General features: G+C 45.4%; 1 protein-coding gene across 1 annotated transcript in view; it reads right to left on the bottom strand.

The window, feature by feature from the left end:
• phf14 (PHD finger protein 14) overlaps nt 1-25,519 on the bottom strand; it is a 131,251-nt gene that overhangs the window by 86,877 nt on the left and 18,855 nt on the right. The window contains 7 exon segments of the mRNA XM_039819814.1: nt 1,847-1,942; nt 5,393-5,499; nt 18,290-18,560; nt 19,389-19,535; nt 20,174-20,311; nt 22,590-22,701; nt 23,504-23,663. Coding sequence (XP_039675748.1) covers nt 1,847-1,942; nt 5,393-5,499; nt 18,290-18,560; nt 19,389-19,535; nt 20,174-20,311; nt 22,590-22,701; nt 23,504-23,663 — 1,031 coding nt within the window.

The following is a 25,519-nucleotide window of genomic DNA, read 5'->3' as shown; positions in this document are numbered from 1 at the left end:
GACCCCTTCTAGTTCATGTCCATTCTGCTGCCTCGCCAACGCATTAACATCATTTGACCATTTATCAGCACAGCTCATACTCTCAACGACCGTACTTTTAATAAGGTTTTAAATGGATTTAGCTGGTACTTATATACATAAAACCCCAAAGGAGTGACTACACTGTCCCAGGCACCAAGGTGGAAATATCAGTTTTCTTGAATGATTTTAGGTAAGGGGTCAGAGTTAGCAGCTTCCTCTAAACCTTGACGTCAAGACACTAGCGATTGCTGTGAGTTTACCGGATTACCGTGCGAATGTGCCATGTCGGTAAATTGTCTATTAAAAATTTCACAAAATTCTGCAAATTTCCTACCATATTTCACCAAACAGAGGTTATGTGATAATATTAGTACCGTGCGACTTGGCATCTCTGTGATTTGGGATCATATTTTTGTTTTGGGCAAGGTTTTTTGCTTTCTCCTCACTTTCCTGCCTTTTTTCCCCCCTTTCGAGCATTATGAATGCTGCGTTGGCAATTATGAATTTGTTTTAAGAGCATTTTGGTTGCAAATTCAGGAGGCTCATCTTGCTACACAGCATGGAAGAAGATCATCAGAAGAACAGAAGAGCGAAATCTCGAAAGATGATGAGATGGATGACATGCAGGCTGAAAGAGGCTCTCAGAGCCTTGATATCATATCCAGGGATAATGTCAGTACATTTTAATAAAAGACAGACTTTGCATTTTTCCGTGGGAATGCGCCGCATTTTAATTTCTAAATCTGGTAATACTAGTCCTGTGTGAATAGGGCTTAAGAATATTAGGGACAACAAAAAGACATATCTCATATTCAGTCCCATTCATTTTGACCAGCCTTAATGTCTAAACCATCCATGGTAGACTGACCATGAGCGCTAAGGTTGTGAAATGAAATTTTCTGCTACTGTAGAGGCTAGAAGCCTGTATGAAATCAAGAAAAACATGTTAAATTTGCGATCTTATTGAGAAATACTACACTACCCACCATCCTTAGCGTAACAGCGACATCTCTGATTGGTGGAACTCACTGTTACCATGGAAATGTTTAGACTTTGCTGCAGTTCTAGCTAGAAAAAGGGCATTTAAAATAAAGACTTACTTAAATAATAATCAACTAAATTAAACTTTTAACTATAACATTTCATAATACCGAGTTCTACTTCATGTATATGTTTTACTCTATTATCTGATCAATTACTTCCAAAATATGTACCAAACATTTTACAGAAAACCTGATTTAGTTTTAAGACAGGAGTGTTGGGCTGACGCTGCTGGTTTATCATCATAAAAACCTAAATGCTGCAGGACAACGTTATTTTCTCGGGGACATCCTATCTAAATTCTCCCCGTGACTTGTGTGTAAAATCAAGTTCTAGTCTGTTCCAACAGACAAACAACAAAAAGCTCTCAGTCTATTTTTGTAGAGTTCATATTCATTAAATAACCCATCAGCCACAGTGGCACATCTTGGCAATTGGTTGCCATGGGAACGAGAAGCTTGAGACGGCTTTTACTTCCCCACAGTCAGGTCTGACTTCATGGCAAATGACAGGTCAATCATTTAGAACAAAATGAGAGGGTTTTTATAAAAAGCCGGGTTATTACAGACTGTGGTCTCAACCTACTATTGGCCATAAGGGCTGCTACTCGCAATCTGGATAACTCTCCATCACAAATACTTGCTACGCTAAAAAAGGAAATCTATAAACAAGAGTGTTCCGTCAACTTTCTCAACAACTAATCTGTGTGTGGAGAGTAGGATGGAAAGTTGGAGGGGACAGAAGAAGGGGGAAATGGTGTGTGAGCAGCAAGTGGGGGTGGTACCTGGCCCAGGATGCCCCCCAGCAGAGTCCACATGGCCTGGCCTTCACTCCGCAGCTCTCCATTCACATTCAGCAGCTCCTCCAGGGACTCGCAGAGCTGCAGGAGGGGACAACATACACACACACACACACACACACACAATTAAGCATATATGTTACATATACATACATTCCTACTCAAACTCATTTTACACTGTTAAGGGTGTATAAGTACCTACCTACCTACCTATCCAATTTTCAAAGATTCTTGTAACCTGCAATCATCTGGGATTTGTAAGGAAATGGTAAAATGGTGTGCAATATGCAATAACGTTGTTAAATATTGTGAAAACAAACATTGAATTGAATATAAAAGGCACCACCAAAAAAAGAATGACAGTTACATTTTCAAGTTAAACTTTCCAAATTATAGTGTGGTCTAGACCTACTCTATCTGTTAAGTGTCTTGAGATAACTCTTGTTATAATTTGATACTATAAATTGAATTGAAAACTCCTACTCAAAAAGCATTATTACAACATTTATTTACTATTTTAATCACGTATAACCTAAGACATTTTAAGCACTGACAATTTGTACAACACATCATAAGTTAAGGTTTGTTTTCAAAAGAGATTTGAGGACTTTCAAAAAGCGACATTCAGCGAATCAATGTTTCAGCTTTAGCGCCAAATTATGTCTGTACACATTGCTCTAGAAAGAATCTGGGCGTCACTATACGGAAAGCGGAGTTTGTTCTGAAATTTTTTTATATGAAACACACGAGGATAAGTTATATGCAAATACCTTAAAAAGGTACATTTAAGAAGATGTGTGAAAATGCACTTAGACCTCAGAGGATAAAGTGCCATTTTCTACTAATATTTTCTTTCAACTAACACAAAGAGTGTTGTTCGCGATATGTTGCAGCCTTTCACGATGGGTTTATTGCACCAGTTGATATTGCGATGACGGTAAAAAAAAACAATATATTTATCAGCCCTACTATAATCCAGCCTTATAAATATTAGAATGTCTCCAGTTGCGCCACTTATGTTGCAGGTGAACCTTTGAAGTCATTTTGCAGTGTAAGTGTAACTTTAACACTTCATATGATCTGCAAGAGTTGAGCCACAAAGTAAACGTTGTTCTGGGCTCTGCTAATATATATCAGTCAAAGCCAGACTTGTAATGGCATTCTTCCACTGGCATTTTCTCCAAGGCCAAAGTCATGTAAGAGCAGCTCAAGCAGAGCAATTAGCAACACACACTCCATTAATAACGCACGGCAGAAGACTGGACGCAACATTAACTCTTGTGACTTTTACTCTGCTGCTCTACTCCCTTCCTCATGTCGACAGATGGAGCGGCAGTCTCGACAGAGGTCACATGTTTGAGGAGAGATGAGAGAAAGGCTCACTCAGGATTCTGTTTTTATCACGTAGCACAGTAAAGCCATATCTAATGTGGTGACATACTTGCACAAACTGAGCTAAACATTGTCGATAAGAAACCGAGGGAACAAATGAGGTAGGATGGCCTACAGTACAGTATCTACTACAACTATATTACACTTGACATTCAGATTGGTTGCGTTTTGTTTCACACATTCTCTCAATGATCTGCAATTTCCTGATGTTAAACTCAGAGTTTAAGTTATTGTACTTGGCCCCAAACATGTCCAATACACATTATCTAAAGATATAGCTGCTCTAGATGGCGTTGCTCTGTCTTCCAGCCCCGCCGTGTGGGATCTCCAAGCTATCTTTGATCAGAATATGTCCTTTAATTACCACATAAAACTAACGTCTAAGGACTGCCTGTTTTCACCTGCGCAACATTGCAAAAAGTAGGCCCATCCGGTCTCAAAAAGATGCAGAAAAATTAGTCCTTGCATTTGTTACTTCGAGGCTTGACTATTGTAATTCCTTATTATCAGGTTGCTCCAATAATTGCCTTCAAATTGTCCAGTTGGTGCTGAATGCTGAGGCGCATGTACTAACAATAACTAGGAAAGAGATGGTATTTCTCCCGTATTAGCTTCCTTGCACTGTAAAATCCAGGATTGAATTTAAAATCCTTCTCCTGACCTACAAAGCTCTTAATGGTCAAGCATATCTTGAAGAGCTCATAGTACCTTATTGCCCCACTAGATTACTGCGCTCCCAGAATGCAGAGTTACTTGTGGTTCCTAGAGTCTCTACAAGTAGAATGGGAGCCAGAGCCTTCAGCTATCAGGCTCCTCTCCTGTTGAACCTTAAGCAGGTTTGCCTTGGACCAACCCTTTGTTATGCTAGGTTGAGACTGCCGGGGGATTTAACCCGCATGTAAAGGCACTGAATCAGTGTGTTAAGACAATACCCCGATTTCTCAAACACCTTACGGTTAAAATCTGAGTTCTCATAACCTGGTTAACGGACCTAGAGAACTCCTTCAGTAACTGGGGTATTTCTGCATGTATACACCTTAATCGGAGGTATGATCTGGTTAAGCATCTGCACATGCATCTGGCGAGAACACTGTGCTTTCCTACGCTGTGTGAATGAGTGTGTGAATTAAACATTAAGTTGTTAAATTTGACTAATTTAGTAGCCGTTCTGTGTCCTGTAGGTCAACCAGAAGAAAAAGCAAGTTGTGCGTTGGCAGAGCGCCACCTACTGTACCGGAGGTCATTCTTCCCATTCTGCCCCGCTCATGTATACGTGGAGAACTGGCATAGCCCGGTTGCTCACTTAACCGGCGCAAGACCAGACCCTGGTTACTGCTGTGCATGTAAATGCACTAAGCTCCCCTCTCCTCCTCTCTTTCCCCATCTGTATGCATTCATGTCTCATTAACACTAGAACCGGCAGACACTTTAAGGGTTTTATAAGCACCGCCCCCGACGTTTGTTTGCGCTGGTGGGCCATTAACGCGCCATCGGTTTCCACCTCCATGACGTAATCTTGGATTTCTACAACGATTTCTCACCACGGTCCAGCTGCTCTGTGCTCCGGGGGGTGGGAAATGTGCTGGTGAAATAGCGCTGATGAAATATTGAGCAGACTATGATTTAAGATTTGAGTTGGCTTGTATCTTTTACAAAAGTTATGGCTGACTACAAGTGCAAGCACATATAAGACTGCTGGTTTGAATGTCTATGATAATGCGGATCTATAATTAACTTTTGATGTTTGGTGAAATGGTGAAATGTGTGAGAGGCATCATTATACAACATGGCTTCAATTAACACCCTCACCATCTGCGTTGCCAATTTCCCCGTCTCCAAAGTGTTCGTACGCATGGGTCAGAGTTAACCTACTGGTGCGCATCTCCACCGGAAAGTTTGTTTTTATAGATCACACTTTTGCGTGGGAAGTGGCGTTCACCTCGTTAGGACCCGTTTTGTGGGTATGCAATGGTTATAAATAAGACCCCAGGTGTTTTCCTATGTGGTGATAATTCTTTGTTCACATAGTCTTGTTTGTGTAATTATTTGTGTTTGAATAACTGCCTAATAATGATACTTACTATAAAGTATATATGTTATAATGAGCCATTTTCTGTGGTTGTGGATTGTGCTGCTCACCTTGTTGTACTCCACGTGCAGTTTTTCTTGCTCGCTCTCCAGCTTGTCTTTTAAGTTCTTCTGTTCAGAGATGTTGTCCTGGATCTGGATCATTCGCATGTTCCGCTCTGAATATCAATGGGACAAAAATCAATAGCACGATCACAATCTATATACAGGAAAAAGCACATGAGAGAGTGTACTGATGGCAGATATGCTCTCTGCTGCAGGCTAATGGAGTGTGCTCTCAAGGTTACTGGCATGGCGTCTCACACATCTGGCATCATGATCATTTATTTGGGGAGAAAATGCCTTTACACAGCATTTACACAATAACTTACCCTGTGTACAACAGGTAAATGATATACAGCAAGGTTTTTTCCTGCCATCAAAAGTCTTAGGTGCAGCATCTGAGTCATTTTTGGCAGCACCTAAGCTGCTGAATTAATGTGAAATGCAGCAAAAAAAAAATGCAATAAAAGCACCAAAAACAGCGAAAAAAGCATAAAACTAACTAAAATACGTTTCTCAGATCTAATGACTGTAGTTGTACTTGTTTAGCTTTAAGTTCTGTCTTTAAGTTTTTGGAGTGTTATCTATTATCTGCTCTAGTTTTTCCAACATTTTAGACACAGATATGGTGAAAATAATGGTCCAAAATGATGTCAAATTGCATATATTTTTTTCATTGAAAAACATCAAATTTTTTTGAGGAAAGACCACAAAAACCCCCCTCCAAGTATGCGCAGCTAAGTCTTCCACAAACCTATGGAAAACACTGTACAGTATGGAGATAAATGCTAAAACCATTTTAGCTTTGAGAAAATTACAATCATGATACCATTCCTGCACTTTGGATCTAAAAAATAAGAGATTAGAAAAAGATTAGAAGTTTCCTAAAATGTCATTGATGCTTTAAATGCATATCTATAAATTGAAGTGCATGGAGCACAAGACAACCAGAAGAGCAAACATACAGATAAGCATCACGTTTTAAAGCAAACATACAGATTAGCATCACGTTTTAAGAGCAAACATACAGATTAGCATCACGTTTTAAGAGCAAACATACAGATTAGCATCACGTTTTAAGAGCAAACATACAGATTAGCATCACGTTTTAAGCCCAGTGCTCTTCTTTTGGCAGCTGTAAAGGAGAATAGAGGAGGAAAAGAAAAAAAAAAGGAAAACAGTGCTGCTTGTGTCCCTGCTGCTTTTTAAATACAGGCTGACTGCATTAAATACATATTTTGTTTGTATTGTATACAATAATTGCATTTACAATGGCATTTAAACCTGTGCATTTGCTTCTTTCTTTAAGAAACGCTCTGCCTTTGTTCTGAAACAATAAAAGCAGAGAGGGCTACGGCTGTGCAATTCATCGAAATTTAATCGTGATTATGATTTTGGCTCCCAATGATCACAAAAATGACAAAAACTATTATTTAGCTCATTACGTTTTGCAAGTAAACTCTTATTTTCTCTTGAAAAAATAAAGTTTAGTATTAAGTATTAAAGTGCCCATATTATGAAAAAAATCACTTTTGGGGTGTTATTTTGTGTCTCTGGTGCTTCCACACGCATACAAACTTAGAAAAAAACATCCACGCTGTTTTGAGTGTGTTTAGAAGAAGTCTCCCGGCTAATCCTGCCTTGTACTGACTGAAGTAGAAACAAGCAACTAGCTGATGTGATCCTTACCTAGCTACTGAGCATGTGCAATTGCCAAAAAAGATGGAACAGAAGTGAGATGTCTCACTCTGTAGCTAAAACAGAGACCTGAACACAGGGTGAAAAGAGGAGCTGCAGCAATGTGCAGTACAACAAAAATATGGTGTTTTTTGAAAATTAAACCATGTAAACCTATTCTGGTACAATCTCTAAATACAATTATGAACCTGAAATGAGCATAATATGGGCACTTTAAGGCAAAAAATGTTTCTGTTGATTTAACTTTTTCCACTGTTTTTAAGTTCAATAATTGCAACATCTTTCCAGAAGTCAACAAGTAATCGTGATAAATTATCGTGATTTCAATATTGATCGAAATGATCGTGATTATATTTTTTTCCATAATCGAGCAGTTAGGCCGATAACACACTGGCTGCGTGGCGTGAGCGTGGAGTTTCTGTTGCGTATCAGCTGCGTGGACTTTTCTATGTCTTTACACACCAGAAACATGTCTGACGCGGCGCTGCTGCTAGCCTTGTCTGTACACATTTCCATTGATAAAATGAAATACCATGTTAAACATAAATATATACTGATCTGATTACAGCAAACACAACATCGGCAGTAGTGACGGGAAAATAGGCTGCAGAATATTTCCTTCTGTATTGACAGGTGCAATATTAGAAAATTGATTTTTTTTATTACATTTATATATCTGCATTTATATCAAAACCTAGAGACTTTCAAACATCAACATGTCATTTATTAATATGTATTTGTGTCTAAATGACATAAACATCTTTTCCTATTCTATTTTGCCTGGAAACGCTTCCAACACGCTTGCATGTTGCGTGAAAAATAGGCGTTGGTTCTATTTCAAGCATGCACGCGTTTTTGGAGCGGCTTGAGCCACGCCTGAGACGTGCATGTCACGCAGGCAGTGTGTAAGCTCTAACCTGTTAACATGGGAGCCACACCACGCAGCTGACACGCTCACACCACGCAGCCAGTGTGTAACCGGCCTTATACTCAGTAAACGTAATACAACTTTTTTTCTGCCACATGGCATCGTTTTGTCATTGATTACAGGCCACTCTGCAGCACAGTAATACAACATAGAACATTTACAGCAGGGCTCGACATTAAGGCTTGTCCGCTTCTCCGGACAAGTGGATTTTTTGTAGGGCAAGTGGAAGACAAATTTACTTGCCCCACTGGACAAGGTAAAACTCAAACAGGAGGTCAGGGGACGCTAACGTTAGACCCAGCGGCAGCAGGTCGGGCGCTTAACGTGGCACCAGCGGCAGCAGGTCAGGGGGCTTAACGTAGACCCAGCGGCAGCAGGTCAGGGGGCTTAACGTTAGACCCAGTGGCAGCAGGTCAGGGTACGCTAACGTAAGACCAGCGGCAGCAGGTCAGGGGGACGCTAACATAAGATCCAGCGGCAGCAGGTCAGGGGGCGGCTTAACGTAGACCCAGCGGCAACAGGTCAGGGCGCGTAACGTAGACCCAGCGGCACAAAGGTCAGGGTACGCTTAACGTAAGACCCAGCGGCAGCAGGTCAGGGCGCTTAACGTAAGACCCAGCGGCAGCAGGTCAGGGCGCTAACGTTAGACCCAGCGGCAGCAGGTCAGGGCGCTAACGTAAGACCCAGCGGCAACAGGTCAGGGGCGCTTAACGTAAGACCCAGCGGCAGCAGGTCAGGGCGCTTAACGTAAGACCAAGCGGCAGCAGGTCAGGGCGCTAACGTTAGACCCAGCGGCAGCAGGTCAGGGGGGCGCTAACGTAAGACCCAGCGGCAACAGGTCAGGGGCGCTTAACGTAAGACCCAGCGCAGCAGGTCAGGGCGCTAACGTAAGACCCAGCGGCAGCAGGTCAGGGGACGCTTAACGTTAGACCCAGCGGCAGCAGGTCAGGGGCGCTAACGTAGACCCAGCGGCAGCAGGTCAGGGGCGCTAACGTTAGACCCAGCGGCAGCAGGTCAGGGGCGCCAACGCAGTAACCCAGCGGCAGCAGGTCAGGGGGGCGCTAACGTTAGACCCAGCGGCAGCAGGTCAGGGGCGCTTAACGTTAGACCCAGCGGCAGCAGCAGTCAGGGGCGCTAACGTTAGACCCAGCGGCATCAGGTCAGGGGCGCTAACGTAAGACCCAGCGGCAGCAGGTCAGAGGGCGCTAACAACATAGACCCAGCGGCAGCAGGTCAGAGGGCGCTAACATAAGACCCAGCGGCAGCAGGTCAGGGGGGCGCTAACGTTAGACCCAGTGGCAGCAGGTCAGGGGTACGCTAACGTAAGACCCAGCGGCAGCAGGTCAGGGGGGCGCTAACATAAGACCCAGCGGCAGCAGGTCAGAGGGCGCTAACATAAGACCCAGCGGCAGCAGGTCAGGGCCCCTAACGTTAGACCCAGTGGCAGCAGGTCAGGGTACGCTTAACGTAAGACCCGCGGAGCCAGGTCAGGGGCGCGTAACGTAAGACCCAGCGGCAGCAGGTCAGGGCGCTTAACGTGACCCAGCGGCAGCAGGTCAGGGGCGCTAAGCGTAGACCCAGTGGCAGCAGGTCAGGGGGCGCTAACATAAGACCCAGCGGCAGCAGGTCAGGGGCGCTAACGTAAGATCCAGCGGCAGCAGGTCGGGGGCGCTAACGTTAGACCCAGCGGCAACAGGTCAGGGCGCTTAACGTGACCCAGCGGCAGCAGGTCGGGGAGGGGGGGGCGCCTAACGTTAGACCCAGCGGCAGCAGGTCAGGGGGCGTAACGTAAGACCCAGCGGGCAGGTCAGGGGCGCTAACGTTAGACCCAGCGGCAGCAGGTCAGGGGGCGCTTTAACGTTAGACCCAGCGGCAGCAGGTCAGGGGACGCTAACGTAAAACCAGCGGCAGCAGGTCAGGGGGGCGCTAACGTAAGACCCAGCGGCAGCAGGTCAGGGGCGTAACGTAAGACCTAGCGGCAGCAGGTCAGGGGCGCTTAACGTTAGACCCAGCGGCAGCAGGTCAGGGGACGCGAACGTTAGACCCGGCGGCAGCAGGTCTGGGGACGCTAACGTAAGATCCAGCGGCAGCAGGTCAGGGGGAAGCTTAACGTAAGACCCAGCGGCAGCAGGTCAGGGGCCGCTAACGTTAGACCCAGCGGCAGCAGGTCAGGGGCGCTAACGTAAGACCCAGCGGCAGCAGGTCGGGGCGCTTAACGTAGACCCAGCGGCAGCAGGTCAGGGGCGCTTAACGTAAGACCCAGCGGCAGCAGGTCAGGGGAGCTAACGTTAGACCCAGCGGCAGCAGGTCAGGGGCGCTTAACGTTAGACCCAGCGGCAGCAGGTCAGGGGGACGCTAACGTTAGAACCAGCGGCAGCAGGTCAGGGGACGTTAACGTAAGACCCAGCGGCAGCAGGTCAGGGGCGTAACGTAAGACCCAGCGGCAGCAGGTCAGGGGCGCTTAACGTAAGACCCAGCGGCAGCAGGTCAGGGGCGCTTAACGTAGACCCAGCGGCAGCAGGTCAGGGGGACGCTTAACGTTAGACCCAGCGGCAGCAGGTCAGGGGACGCTAACGTTAGAACCAGCGGCAGCAGGTCAGGGGACGCTAACGTAAGACCCAGCGGCAGCAGGTCAGGGGCGCTTAACGTAAGACCCAGCGGCAGCAGGTCAGGGGGCGCTATCGTAAGACCTAGCGGCAGGCAGGTCGAAGCGTTAACGTTAGATCCAGCGGCAGCAGGTCAGGGGACGCTAAACGTAAGACCCAGCGGCAGCAGGTCAGGGGCGCTTAACGTTCTGTAGCTTCTGCTAGCTGTCCCCGCGCAGACCCCGAAGCAGCCGGGCGGAGTGGGTGACTGTCCGGGGAAGCGTGACGTTAGATCTAGACCAGGGAGTGCACATGATGACGGTCGCTTAAACCGGAGCGTCTTCGCCTCTCTAACAGGTTCTCCTACTCAGCGATACACCCGCTGAGAAGCCAGTTCTGGTTATTGGGAGCTCTATACTGCGATATGTGAAGCCAGCGGCCCCGGGCGGTACAGTAGGCCTACCTACGGTCATATGTGCCCCGGGGCTGGAGCGGGCCATATAGAAACCCATCTAAAACTGCTGGCAAAAAGAACCGTAAATACAGTAAGATCATACTTCACGTAGGTGGTAATGGTCGTAAATCGGAGATCACTAAAATGAATGTTGAGTCACTTTGTGCATACGCAAAGACAATGTCGGACTCAGTAGTTTTCTCTGGACCCCTGCCAAACCTGACCAATGATGAAATGTACAGCCGGACGTCATCCTTCCACCGCTGGTTGTCGGGGTGGTGCCCAGCTAATGATGTGGGCTATGTGAATAACTGGAGGGCGTTCTGGGGAAAGCCTGGTCTGATTGAGAGAGACGGCATTCATCCCACCTGGGACGGTGCCGCTCTCATATCAAAAATCTGAACGAAGTTTATCAGACATAAACCATGACAACCTAAGTTTGATATTAGTAATCAGAGGTGCAGTGCTACCGCCCCTCTGTGCTTCCGTTGGAGCAGTCGCCCCACTCATGGTCTAATAAGCACGGTGTCTGTCCCCCGCTTCAGATCGGTTAAATCAAAGGTAAACAAAAGATGCGCTATACTTAACAACCTAATTGGAATTAAAACTACTGCAATAGAACAAAATAGGAAAATTAGATGTGGACTATTAAATATTAGATCTCTGTCTTCTAAAGCAGTACTGGTAAACGAGTTGATATCAGACAATAAAATTGATTTATTTTGTCTTACTGAAACCTGGCTGGGCCATGAAGACTATGTTAGTCTAAATGAAGCCACTCCTCCCAGCCATATTAATACTCAAATTCCTAGAGGCTCAGGCCGAGGAGGGAGTTGCAGCCATCTTTGATGCAAGCCTGCTAATTACTCCTAAACCTAAATTACATTATAACTCATTTGAAAGTCTTGTTCTTAATCTTCAACATCCAAAATGGAAAACATTACAGCCAATTATATTCGTTGTTATTTACAGGGCTCCAGGTCCGTATTCTGAATTTTTATCTGAATTCTCAGAGTTTTTATCATGTTTAGTCCTTAAATCAGACCAAGTACTTCTTGTAGGTGATTTTAATATCCATGTGGACGTTGACAATGACAGCCTTAGTACTGCTTTCAACTCATTACTGGATTCAATCGGTTTCAGTCAGAGTGCACACAAGGCGACGCACTGTTTTAACCACACCCCGACCTTGTGCTGGCATATGGTATTGAAATTGAGGATTTAATAATATTTTCGCAGAATTCGGTATTATCAGATCATTCTTTAATCACTTTCGAATTCTTACTACCTGATTATATTAAATTAGATAAAAGCTCCTACACCAGATGCTTATCTGACAGTGCTATAGCTAAATTTAAAGAAGATATTCCAACAGCATTCGACTCTATGTCATGCCTTAACATAACAGAGGACCTGTATGTTAACCTCAGTCCCTCTCAAATTGATGCATTTGTAGACGGTATTACGACATGCCTACGGATCTAACCTTAGACTCCGCCGCTCCCTGAAAAAGAAGATGATGAAGCAAAGGAAACTAGCACCTTGGTATAACTCCCAAACTCGCAAATTAAAACAAATCTCGCGAAACCTCGAATGTAGTGGCGTTCCACCAAGGTGGAAGAATCTCGTTTGGATTGGCAAGAAAGTCTCAAAACCTATAGGAAGGCCCTAAGAAAGGCCAGATCAGACTATTACTCATCACTAATAGAAGAAAACAAGAACAACCCAAGGTTTCTTTTCAGCACTGTCGCCAGGCTGACAGATAGCCACAGCTCTACTGAGCCATCTATTCCTCTAGCTATGAGTAGTGATGACTTCATGAGCTTCTTCAATGATAAAATTACAACAATTAGAGATAAAATTCATCACATTTTACACAACTGAACTTCCACATTTAGACTGCTTTTATCCTATAGATCTTCAACAATTAATTTTAAAGATATCCTCAGCTAAGCCATCTACCTGTCTCTTGGACCCCATCCCAACGAGACTACTCAAAGAAGCATTACCTGTGGTTAACACCTCATTACTAGATATGATCAATATGTCTCTATTAACAGGTTATGTACCACAGTCATTTAAAGTAGCTGTGATAAAACCTCTTCTGAAAAACCCAACCTGGATCCTGAGGTCTTAGCAAACTATAGACCTATATCTAACCTTCCTTTTCTATCCAAGATCCTTGAGAAGGTGGTTGCTAATCAGTTAGCGACTTTTCTACATAGCAACAGTTTATTTGATGACTTTCAATCAGGATTTAGAAAGAATCATAGCACAGAGACGGCACTGGTGAAAATTACTAACGACCTTTTAACTGCTGCAGACAAAGGTCTTGTCTCCATTCTTGTTTTACTAGATCTTAGTGCTGCATTTGACACAATTGACCATTCAATCCTGTTACAGAGATTGGAACACTTGGTTGGCATTAAAGGAATTGCTCTGAGTTGGTTTAGGTCCTATTTCTCTGATCGATCTCAATTTGTGAATGTTAATGATAAATCCTCCAAGTACGCTAAAGTTAGCCATGGGGTTCCTCAAGGCTCAGTGCTTGGACCAATTCTATTCTCCTTATATATGCTTCCTCTAGGCAATATTATTAGAAAACACTCAATTAACTTTCACTGTTATGCGGGATGACACCCAATTATACTTGTCAATCAAACCAGACGAAACCAGTCAGCTAGCAAAATTTCAAGAGTGCATTAAGGATATAAAATCCTGGATGACCTATAATTTTCTGATGTTAAACCCTAACAAAACTGAAGTTATTGTGCTGGGCCCTAAACACCTCCGAACTTCATTATCTAGAGATATAGCTACTCTGGATGGTGTTGCCCTGGCCTCCAGCACCACTGTTAGAAATTTAGGAGTTATCTTTGATCAGGATATATCCTTTAATGCCAATCTAAAACAAACCTCAAGAACAGCCTTTTTTCATCTTCGTTAACATTGCCAAAATTAGGAATATCCCTGTCCAAAAACCGACTGAAAAACTAGTCCATGCATTTGTTACTTCCAGGCTGGACTATTGTAATTCCCTACTGTCAGGTTGCTCAAATAAGTCTCTTAAGACTCTCCAGCTGATCCAGAATGCTGCAGCGCTGTTCTCACAAGAACTAAGAAAAGAGATCATATTTCTCCTGTATTAGCTTCTCTGCATTGGCTTCCTGTTGAATCCAGGATTGAGTTTAAAGTCCTTCTCTTGACCTACAAAGCTCTAAATGGTCTAGCACCATCATATCTAGAAGAGCTCCTAATACCCTATTGTCCCACTAGAACACTGCGCTCCCAGAATGCAGAGTTACTGGTGGTACCTAGAGTCTCTAAAAGTAGAATGGGAGCTAGAGCCTTCAGTTATCAGGCTCCTCTCCTATGGAACCAGCTCCCGATCTGGGTTCGGGGGGCAGAAACTGTCACCTCATTCAAGAATGAACTTAAAACTCTCCTATTTGATAAAGCTTATAGTTAGGGAGTGAGGAGTTGCAGTGTTCACCTAACTGGCCCAACTGCTTCTCTTCATAATTGTTAGATTAATAATACATAACAAAGTAGAGGGAGGCAGGCCAGCCAAGCCAGATCCGGCAGGGGGAGAGTTCTAAGCCCGAAAAAGCTACCTCTCCTTATGACCTGTCTCTCTTAGTTACCTGTTATAGTTACGCTGTTATAGTCCTAGACTGCCGGGGGACTTCCTTCCTTTGACACACTGAGCTGCTCTCTCCTCTCCCTTTCTATTACTGTTTCTATTACTGTTACTATTACTATTACTATTTGTGTGCAGCCCGTCCCAGAAATGCTTGTTACTAATCCTAGCTTCTGGGGAGTTTACTCCCCGAGTCCTTATGCTTTTTCCCCCGCGCGTCATTTCCTTGGAGAACGTTGGCGCCCAAGACCCTGGTTGCAGCTGTCGCCGTGGTCCTGCTGCATTCCCTGCTGAGCTCAGCGATGCCCTGCAATGTCATGCTGCGTCCTGCTGAACCCTGCAGCTTCCCGCTACATCCAGTCACTGTTCCATTATTAATGTGACTACTATCGCCACTGTTCATCACACCCCAACCGGCCGTCAGACACCGCCTACCAAGAGCCTGGGTCTGGCCGAGTTTCTTCCCAAGAGGGAGTTTTTCCTCGCCACTGTCGTACTGCTTGCTCTTGAGGGAATTACTGGAATTGTTGGAATTGTTGGGGCTTTGTAAATTATAGAGTGTGGTCTAGACCTACTCTATCTGTAAAGTGTCTCGAGATAACTTATGTTATGATTTGATACTATAAATAAAATTGAATTGAATTGAATTGAATTGAATTAACGTTAGACCCAGCGGCAGCAGGTCAGGGGGACGCTAACGTAAGATCCAGCGGCAGCAGGTCAGGGGACGCCAACGTAAGACCCAGCGGCAGCAGGTCAGGGGGGCGCTAACGTAAGACCCAGCGGCAGCAGGTCAGGGGGACGCTAACGTTAGACCCAGCGGCAGCAGGTCAGGGCGTTAACGTTAGACCCAGCGGCAGCAGGTCAGGGCGCTTAACGCCACCGGCCCGCAGCAGGTCAGGGGCGCTAACGTAAGACCCAGCGGCAGCAGGTCAGGGGGGCGCTAACGTTAGACCCAGCGGCAGCAGGTCAGGGGGGCGCTAACGTTAGACCCAGCGGCAGCAGGTCAGGGGGGGCGCTAACGTTAGACCCAGCGGCATCAGGTCAGGGGGGCGCTAACGTAAGACCCAGCGGCAGCAGGTCAGAGGGGCGCTAACATAAGACCCAGCGGCAGCAGGTCAGAGGGGCGCTAACATAAGACCCAGCGGCAGCAGGTCAGGGGGGCGCTAACGTTAGACCCAGTGGCAGCAGGTCAGGGCATGCTAACGTAAGACCCAGCGGCAGCAGGTCAGGGGGGCGCTAACATAAGACCCAGCGGCAGCAGGTCAGAGGGGCGCTAACATAAGACCCAGCGGCAGCAGGTCAGGGGGGCGCTAACGTTAGACCCAGTGGCAGCAGGTCAGGGTACGCTAACGTAAGACCCAGCGGCAGCAGGTCAGGGGGGCGCTAACGTAAGACCTAGCGGCAGCAGGTCAGGGGCGGGAGCTAACGTTAGACCCAGCGGCAGCAGGTCAGGGGGCGCTAACGTAGACCCAGTGGCAGCAGGTCAGGGCGCTTAACATAAGACCCAGCGGCAGCAGGTCAGGGGCGCTTAACGTAAGATCCAGCGGCAGCAGGTCGGGGGCGCTAACGTTAGACCCAGCGGCAACAGGTCAGGGGCGCGCACGTTAGACCCAGCGGCAGCAGGCGGGGAGGGGGCGCTAACGTTAGACCCAGCGGCAGCAGGTCAGGGGGGCGCTAACGTAAGACCCAGCGGCAGCAGGTCAGGGGGGCGCTAACGTTAGACCCAGCGGCAGCAGGTCAGGGGGGCGCTAACGTTAGACCCAGCGGCAGCAGGTCAGGGGACGCTTAACGTTAGAACCAGCGCGCAGCAGGTCAGGGGGGCGCTAACGTAAGACCCAGCGGCAGCAGGTCAGGGGGGCGCTAACGTAAGACCTAGCGGCAGCAGGTCAGGGGCGCTAACGTTAGACCCAGCGGCAGCAGGTCAGGGGGACGCTAACGTTAGACCCAGCGGCAGCAGGTCTGGGGGACGCTAACGTAAGATCCAGCGGCAGCAGGTCAGGGGGACGCTAACGTAAGACCCAGCGGCAGCAGGTCAGGGGGGCGCTAACGTTAGACCCAGCGGCAGCAGGTCAGGGGGGCGCTAACGTAAGACCCAGCGGCAGCAGGTCAGGGGGGCGCTAACGTAAGACCCAGCGGCAGCAGGTCAGGGGGGCGCTAACGTAAGACCCAGCGGCAGCAGGTCAGGGGAGCTAACGTTAGACCCAGCGGCAGCAGGTCAGGGGGGCGCTAACGTTAGACCCAGCGGCAGCAGGTCAGGGGGACGCTAACGTTAGAACCAGCGGCAGCAGGTCAGGGGGACGCTAACGTAAGACCCAGCGGCAGCAGGTCAGGGGGGCGCTAACGTAAGACCCAGCGGCAGCAGGTCAGGGGGGCGCTTAACGTAAGACCCAGCGGCAGCAGGTCGGGGGCGCTTAACGTAGACCCAGCGGCAGCAGGTCAGGGGGACGCTAACGTTAGACCCAGCGGCAGCAGGTCAGGGGGACGCTAACGTTAGAACCAGCGGCAGCAGGTCAGGGGGACGCTAACGTAAGACCCAGCGGCAGCAGGTCAGGGGGGCGCTAACGTAAGACCCAGCGGCAGCAGGTCAGGGGGGCGCTATCGTAAGACCTAGCGGCAGCAGGTCAGGGGGGGCGCTAACGTTAGATCCAGCGGCAGCAGGTCAGGGGGACGCTAACGTTAGACCCAGCGGCAGCAGGTCAGGGGGACGCTAACGTAAGATCCAGCGGCAGCAGGTCAGGGGGACGCCAACGTAAGACCCAGCGGCAGCAGGTCAGGGGGCGCTTAACGTAAGACCCAGCGGCAGCAGGTCAGGGGGGCGCTAACGTTAGACCCAGCGGCAGCAGGTGAGGAGGGCGCTAACGTAAGATCCAGCGGCAGCAGGTCAGGGGGGGCGCTAACGTTAGTCCCAGCGGCAGCAGGTCAGGGGGCGCTAACGTTAGACCCAGCGGCAGCAGGTCAGGGGGGGCGCTAACGTTAGTCCCAGCGGCAGCAGGTCAGGGGGCGCTAACGTTAGACCCAGCCCGCTGTTCAGCTCATTCTCTGTAAGCGATGCAGCATGTAAGCACGGCGAGCCAGCCGGTGTTAGTTGGCAACCATTAGCTTGCTAACTCTACCTTAACGTTACCTCCTCGCCACATCGTTCACAGAAAACGAGCCGAATACAGATGTCACTCGTGGAGATAGCAGTGTGCTTTGTGTGGATGAAGCATGAAGTTAATCTGACTCATTTAGCGGCTGGCTTTCTGCCTCGTAACGTTACTAGAGTTATTGTAAAACCTCAGCTCTGCGACTCGCCGGATTAAATATCAGCTAATAATCAACTGTAAAGTTGCTACACCTTTTAAAAGGATCCCTTGGTAAATCAGCCTCTGCCAGGTAGAAAGTGGAATTGTTTAGAAATATTGTATATAGTAAATCTTGTGTAAACTATTGTAATCTGTTGGTCTGTCTGTAACTGATGTTGTGTATTGTCCCTAACAGGTCTCTCTTGAGAATGAGACCCTGTGTCTCAATGCGATTACCTTTATAAATAAAGGTTAAATAAAAAAATAAAAGCAACACTATTGACGTGACTGGAGCGGAATATGAGTTTCCTCACCCAGGTAGTAGTTGACGAAGTCTGCTGTGAGGGCGGGCTGCTTGTGTTTCCTGCGTCCGTCCAAGCTGGCATTGGCGTCAGACGTGTCCACCGGGAAAATGTCGGTGCTGATGCCCATCAGCTCTGCCTTCCTCATCAGCTTCCTGATGGCTGAGGCACTGGAGGTCAGAGGTCGCGGCAGCTTCTCCCGGGGCACCCACGCCTGAGGCCGAGTGTTCCTGGACAGCTCTGCTTTGGCCCTGTACTGCTGCAGGCGGGTAGTGATTCGGGCCTGCGGGGGGGATCCACACATGTTCACGTACTCCCCACAGAATCAACTAATAAATACTAATACCTGCATTTCATGTAAATTAGGGCTGCACGATATGAGGAAAATATGCAATATGCGATAACGTTGTTGAATATAGCGATAACGATATAACTTGCCATAAACAAACATTAAAATGTACTCAGTTCTGCCTTTCTACTGCTTTCAGTATTCTGCTCAAATACAACACATTTAATTTAAAACAAAAGAAAGGCAATCATTTCAAACACTTTTATTGAACAAATTGAAAATTGAATTAAATATTTATGGTCCTACGGAAGCTCCACGTACTTTCTCTGTAGCCTACGTAAGTGGCCTGAAGTTTATACTTGTGTGTTGGTGTGTGCGTCGATCTCTTTAAGAGAATAGCAGGGGCCCATTTTAGGAAGGAGTTTTAACAAACTGAGTCTAACCCTGATATCTGTGTTGATTTATCCTGAGATGGGAAACTCTGAGTTTTCGGTTCAATAACAGCTGATTTGAGTTTAATCAACTCAGAGTAGGTTGACTCCGAGGTAAGCGCGGGCACCACCACAATAAAAAGGCAGCATGAATGGAGCCATGATACTAAGATTCACCATAATACTCATGCACACATACAGCGAGTTTGAACATGTATTTAGTTAAAAAAGCAACATAGCGGCTGCTGCAAAATAGCGAGAATTGGTCTGGGAGAAAATTGCTGCTCGAGTCAATGCGTAAAAGAAAGGGTGAATGGAATAGAGGTATAAACACACATGCACATGTTCAACAGTTGTTGTGCTGCTGCTGATCTGAATGAATGAACATTACCTGAGCTTCAGGAGTAAGCTGTTTCTCTCTCTCCTGCACAGAGACCTTACAGTAGGACTGGAGGGCCAGATAATTCTTCCTTTTCCACTTCCTGTCAAAGCGGTCTGCGTGCTGTTTGCAGTACGCAAAAAATGGATCAGCAATATCCTGGAGGAAACAAAAACACATGCATTACAGACTGTCTCTGTAAGGTACAACATTATTTTGGCTGTGGCTCAGGTGGTAGAGTGGTGGATCAGGTGGTAGAGCGGTCGTCTACCAATTGGAAAGTTGGTGGTTCGATCCCTGGCCCTGCAGTCTCATGTCGAAGTGTCCTTGGGCCACTGTCCACTGAACCCCGAACTGCTCCCGATGTTGTTCCATTATTGGTGTGTAAATGTGTGTGAATGTTTATCTGATGAACAGGTGGCACCTTGTACGGCAGCCTCGGCCACAGTGTATGAATTAGTGTTAATGGTTCCTGTCGTTAAGACTAGAAAAGCGCTATATCAATACGGTCTATATACATTTACAAAAAAAATATTTTTAGATTTGTTACCCTGAAGTTACATGTTACCAATGACTTTACCTAAAACTTTAATTATATTTCCGTACTTCAGCTTAACCGTCCTATGTGATCTGAACACAGATAAGCTGGTCTTTCCTTGTGTTTGGTGTTTTGTCTCTACATTCTAAAACCTCAACTCCTTGAATATTGCTTCACTTCGGTTTGTCATTTGAACAGCCGCCGAGCAGCATAGAACCTAAAACTTTGTTTCCACCCCTTAGAAAAGTGAAGCGCTTACCTCCTCTGCTGCAGCCTCTGACAGGAGCCCTTCCCTCTGTGCACAGGTGACATGGAAATAGGAGCGACACATTCCTGCATCACAGCTGATGCACACACCCGTCCTGGCAAAACGGGCGTCCTCACAGAAACTGCACTCCTAAATGCAACAGAATACAACAGGGGAGACTTCATGTTGCAGCTGCAACAAGGAGAATGTGAACACGTGGTAACGTTCGTTAGCCTATCACCACATGGGTTGCTTTATGGCTCCTACAAGACCAAAGGTGATCGTGCCTTTGGCATTTTAGCTCCAACCCCTTGGAATCTTCTCCCTCAGTCTGTCAGGTCTGCTGAATCTCTGGTTTTAAGCGTCTTTTATACATTAGCCTTCGTGTAAAGGCCTGCACCCCCATTATGCTGTATTTTAAATTGAATTTGTACTTTTGGAACTCATGTTTATTCTTATTTATTTCTTCATATGTATTGCGCAGGTGTGTGAAGCACTTTGTAACTGCGTGTTTTTAAAAGTGCTACATAAATAAAGTGTTACTTACTTACAGTTACTTAACTACTTTTAGCTATTACATTTATGACATATCAACTACTGTCAAAACTGACACTTAAAATGCAAACACAACTATCTCCAGCGCTTCCACTTTAAGTGACATTTCAAAAGGTGAAATGACAGTTAATCTGTTTGCATCTTTTACTCTTCACCTGGTTCAACTTCATCTCATTCTTCAAACAAGAGCTCAACTGCATTTAGCGTTTTTAGATGGGACATGGAATTCTGAGTTGCCAATCCAGGATGGAACTTTTACTTTACCTGATCAAGACACGGACTAGGTTTTATTTGCTTAACTGAAAGGAAAATTGTGTAATGGAGTGAGGTAAGCTGACAACAAGTGATGTTAATATACGATGACTGATTGCAGGGTAAGCTAATGTTAGATGTGGTAAACATCACGTTAAATGCGACCCTTCTGCTGATTGTGTGCTCGGTTAACGTTAGCGTTCCGTGTTACTGTTGGGTTGATTCGCCTGGGAATTCCTCTCTGTGTAGATTGTATCACAGCTGGCTGGATATGTCTTGAGTCATTATGAAACAGGATTTAGGAGCGAAGACAAGCACTGCTCTTTATTCACACGTTCTAAGTATACACTTGATTGGCATGGAATCAGCTGCTTAGCAACGTTAGGGTTATAATAATAACTTTGTTGTAACATTAACTAGGGCTGCACAATTAATCAAATTTTAATCACGATCACGATTTTGGCTTCCCACGTCAAATTTGCGTGATCGAGTGATATTTAAAATTCGTCATTCCCTTCATAGAACAGTTTTTGCAAAGCCAATCTAGCGCTCCATAAACCACTGTCTGATCACATGTCTCCATGAGCCAATCAGAGCTGTTCCCTGCCTGCACCGCGCAGCTTAGTTTCTAGATGTAGACAGTCACAGAGCACAGAGTAACGTGAGGAAAATTCCACAACAGGTAGCAGTCGGTCATCATAAGCCGGTCACGATGTTTACCACTAGTTTACCATTAGTGTTTACTAGCGTGACATTCAGCGATGTTTATTTTGCCTCTAACGTCATTTTGGCGTTAGAGGCAAACTAACTAATCATTTTGGCCATAATCGTGCAGCCCTAACATTAACTAAACCTTACCTTTGAGCTAAGTTAGCATAGCTGACATAACAATGTTTTCTGGTCATAAATTATCTGTTTTGCTAACAAATCAATGCTGTTGAGCATTTAGCTAGTCTGTTGGTCGCTAAAGGCCCTGACACACGTCGGCGATGAAGGCCGACTGTGGCGTCGCCCCACGTCGGGCAAGTACCACGTATGTTCTGCTCCCGCGTGAGAGGAAATAACTCTCCATACCAGCAGGCGGCAGTAATCTATTCGTCATTCAACAAGGGAAACCGGATAACATTGCTGCGATACCCACGACAAACAGCGTTTGCTCGATCAGCCTTAAAGTTACGTAGTTTCCTGACCTTTTTGCCATTTTAGTTAACCTATATGTAAAAAAATAAATGTCTCATCTACTCTATACTGACGTATGGGAAGTGATGCCAGCCTCCCTAGTCAGTTTGGTCCTGTTGGTAAAGCAACAGGTGCTGCAGTGTGGCAATTGTCAACAGTACACAGGTAAGATGGTGGACAGTTATTCCATTAGTTATGACCTCATGTCACAGCTATTGTTTTATATGTGTTCAACTCTCACATATATGCCTTACAAGCAATAATTAAAAACAGATAAACAAATTATTTTCCTTTAGCAAATTTACATTTTCTCGTTCTTGTGGACAATTACTACGCAGGAATAATACATAATCAATATATACGGATAGACATTCAGGTTATGCAAAAACCTAAATCAACATGAACTTATGAACCTACATCAATATGTAAAAAGAGTACTTGCCTTGGCCCCGTATTTTGAATAATTCATCTCTGTGAGCGTCACTGGTCGCAGTTTATCGATGTCTCCAAATGCAACACCGGGAACGTAAAGTGCACACACCACATGCACCCATCTGAAAGTGAAGAGCAAGAAAAACAAATTGGCTGATTGGCTGGCTGGTTTGTTGAAGAAAACCAGAACAAACCACAACATATTAGTATGAAAATCATGACCTGAAAATATTGTTTGCATTGATTTTCCGGTCACTTAGTTCAAGCAACACCATCAAACTGATTAAAATCTATGGTTGTGGTTATTTTTGTATTTAGTGTGGTGAATTACTGCAGACAATAAGAAACTTCATATCATGAAATTGGCTCCAGTGAGTTGCTCAGACACTTCAAAAAGAAATGGATTCATAGATTTATGTAGCCCCAGACTCTAGCTATGGTTTGGTGTGACACAATTTCAAATGCGGACTTTAGGGAAGAGAATCCGAAGTCCAATATAAAGATATCCATCTCTAGCAAGCAACCGCTTCACAGTTTAATTTGCTGTGTTTTTCATGCTCTAGTGAAGTAGTAAATTCGGGTGCAGCCTGGCTGAGGAGCACTATCAGCGATAACGTGGCTGAAGTCTCCACGCTTCACATAACACACTCTTTTCTTTCACTCCTTTTCTTCCTCTATCTCTTCTCCTCCCTTCATCCTCTTCTCTCATTCCTCTTGCCAGTTCTCTCTCTCCCCCCTCCTTAATCCAACTTCCCTTTTCTCTCCACTACTGAATATATGTCCAATTTAGATTGTACATATATCACGTTCAGCATTTCAACCAGCTAAGGTCATTGGGCATTATTTGTTTCTGAACACGTTCCGCTCGCTGGCTCGCTGTAAATGGCAACTGATCACCGGGGTCAATGTGTTACTGTATCCCACCTCCCGGCGTCCGTCTCTTTGAAGATGCCATCCTGGTTGGGGCACAGCTCACAGCTGGGAGTCACTCCGTTCTTACAGGCGTCACAGAACCAAGGCTCTGTCGAATTCTCTGAGGCAGAGCTCATGATTGAGTCGCTTTCGCCGTCCACGCCGTAACACCCTGGAAAAACAGTGAGCATCATGGTTTGTCACTGCCCTCTAAGAAGCATAGGAAATATAGGCCAATGAGCCGACTGTTCATAGCGTTCACTGGCTACAGCAAAGAAACCATTATAAACCTCATAACCTCATTTTGGGGGTGTCAAAAAAATAACCCATATTTACTGTTATGTATTCTGTAAGGTTTAGTACTTCCAAAATGTTTTAATTCTTTTCAAAATAATATTGTAATCATTCCATTTAGGCTGCTATTTAAATTTATATATATATATATATATATATATATACTTAAAAGAGATTACATTTAAAAAAAGAACGGCCAAATATAAAGCAGCAGAGGCAAGGTATTCTGACCTTGATCCTGATCCTACGTATCCCATAATGCAACTCATTAGACCCTATCTGCCTGGTAAACACAGGTCTTTCAAATTCCTCAATCTCATGTAACACAGGCTCACTTTGTTTTTACCAGGGCCCGTCTGGGGCCAAGTACAGACCGATGGCAGCATTAATGTAGAGCCCAGTAGTTTCTGTGATAACACAATCATGGACGGAATCGCAAAATTGAGAATTTAAAAAAGCTATAAGACAGATTCCATAGGGGCCCTTCAATAACTCAGTGCTAAAAGCTAACTGGAAATTATTTAAGAAAATATGACTTTCTAAGTTTCTAACAGAGCAGTAAAAAAAACTGTAGTTTTAAAAAACATCTCAAAATACATAAACAAATAATTCCCAGTGGCTTAGGCCTGTTGGGGCGTAACTGAGGCCTCATTGTTTAAATATTTTGTGAAAGCACCAATAGTCAACACTACAATATCATTGCGGTATCGATACCAAGGTATTTGGTCAAAGATATCGTGCTATTTGATTTTCCCCATATCGCCCAGCCCTAATGGGACTCCAGGGATCGAACCACCAACCTTCCGATTGGTAGGCTACCGCTCTACCAATCTGAGCCACAGTCGCCCCAAATAAAGTAGGAAGTGGGTCGAAAGGAAGTAGTAAACTGTGATGGATGATTGCGACAAACAATTTGGGTAATTAATAATAATACCCTTCACCTTCGTTCTTCTCCTTTCCAAATATGTTAACCTTAAGGCTAACAACCTTTACAACCTCTCTAAACATCTGACTGCTCATCTTTCTTGCGTCATCAGACTTCTTTTTCGCAATGTGGCCTCATTCCAAATCTAAGTTCCCAGCAATTAACATGGTACGTACAGTTATTAAGATAAGAAATGATGGCCACATCTAAACAATAAGTAGGTAGTAATAAACTGGAATTCAGATAATAAACATTAAAGTGCTTTAGCTAGAAATAATGGAAACAAAACCCATGTTACGTTATTTACCAGTCAGAAACTATAACTATTCAACTGCAGGTTTTCCTCTTTCCGGAAGTCAAACATTCAAGAAACATTGAGCCATCCTGAGATGACATAATCCATCAATCATCAAACCTGAATGGGAAGATATAACTGCATGGACTTGCTCTGTCTTAGGTTTGTTTTGCCCATCACTGCCAAGGCAATAAGAAAAAAAAAATAGTCTCCATTGGATCCTTTATTTGTGGCTAGACTTCCACCTTTGTGTTTCTAACCAAAAGTACAAAAGGAATGTTGTTGTCATTTGCTGCTCAGAGCTTTCCTTGGCCAGCTATAATAAAATGTAGGAACAAGACTGAAACCAATCAACATCCGTAGACATACTAGCATTGCTATGCTGTATGTCTTGTCTTCGGAGTATTCAAATTAGTGGACACCTTTGTACACCATGTCAACATTGTTGATAGTATTGTAGAGTATATGTAACCATGTGGTTTGCTATTCTAACAATCTAGGAACCAAGTCCAAG

Source organism: Perca fluviatilis, chromosome 13 (genome assembly GCF_010015445.1).
Source record: "Perca fluviatilis chromosome 13, GENO_Pfluv_1.0, whole genome shotgun sequence".
In the NCBI taxonomy this organism is placed as follows: domain Eukaryota; kingdom Metazoa; phylum Chordata; class Actinopteri; order Perciformes; family Percidae; genus Perca; species Perca fluviatilis.
The sequence above is the reverse complement of the archived record's forward strand: the minus strand, read 5'-3'. Positions and strand labels throughout refer to the sequence as shown.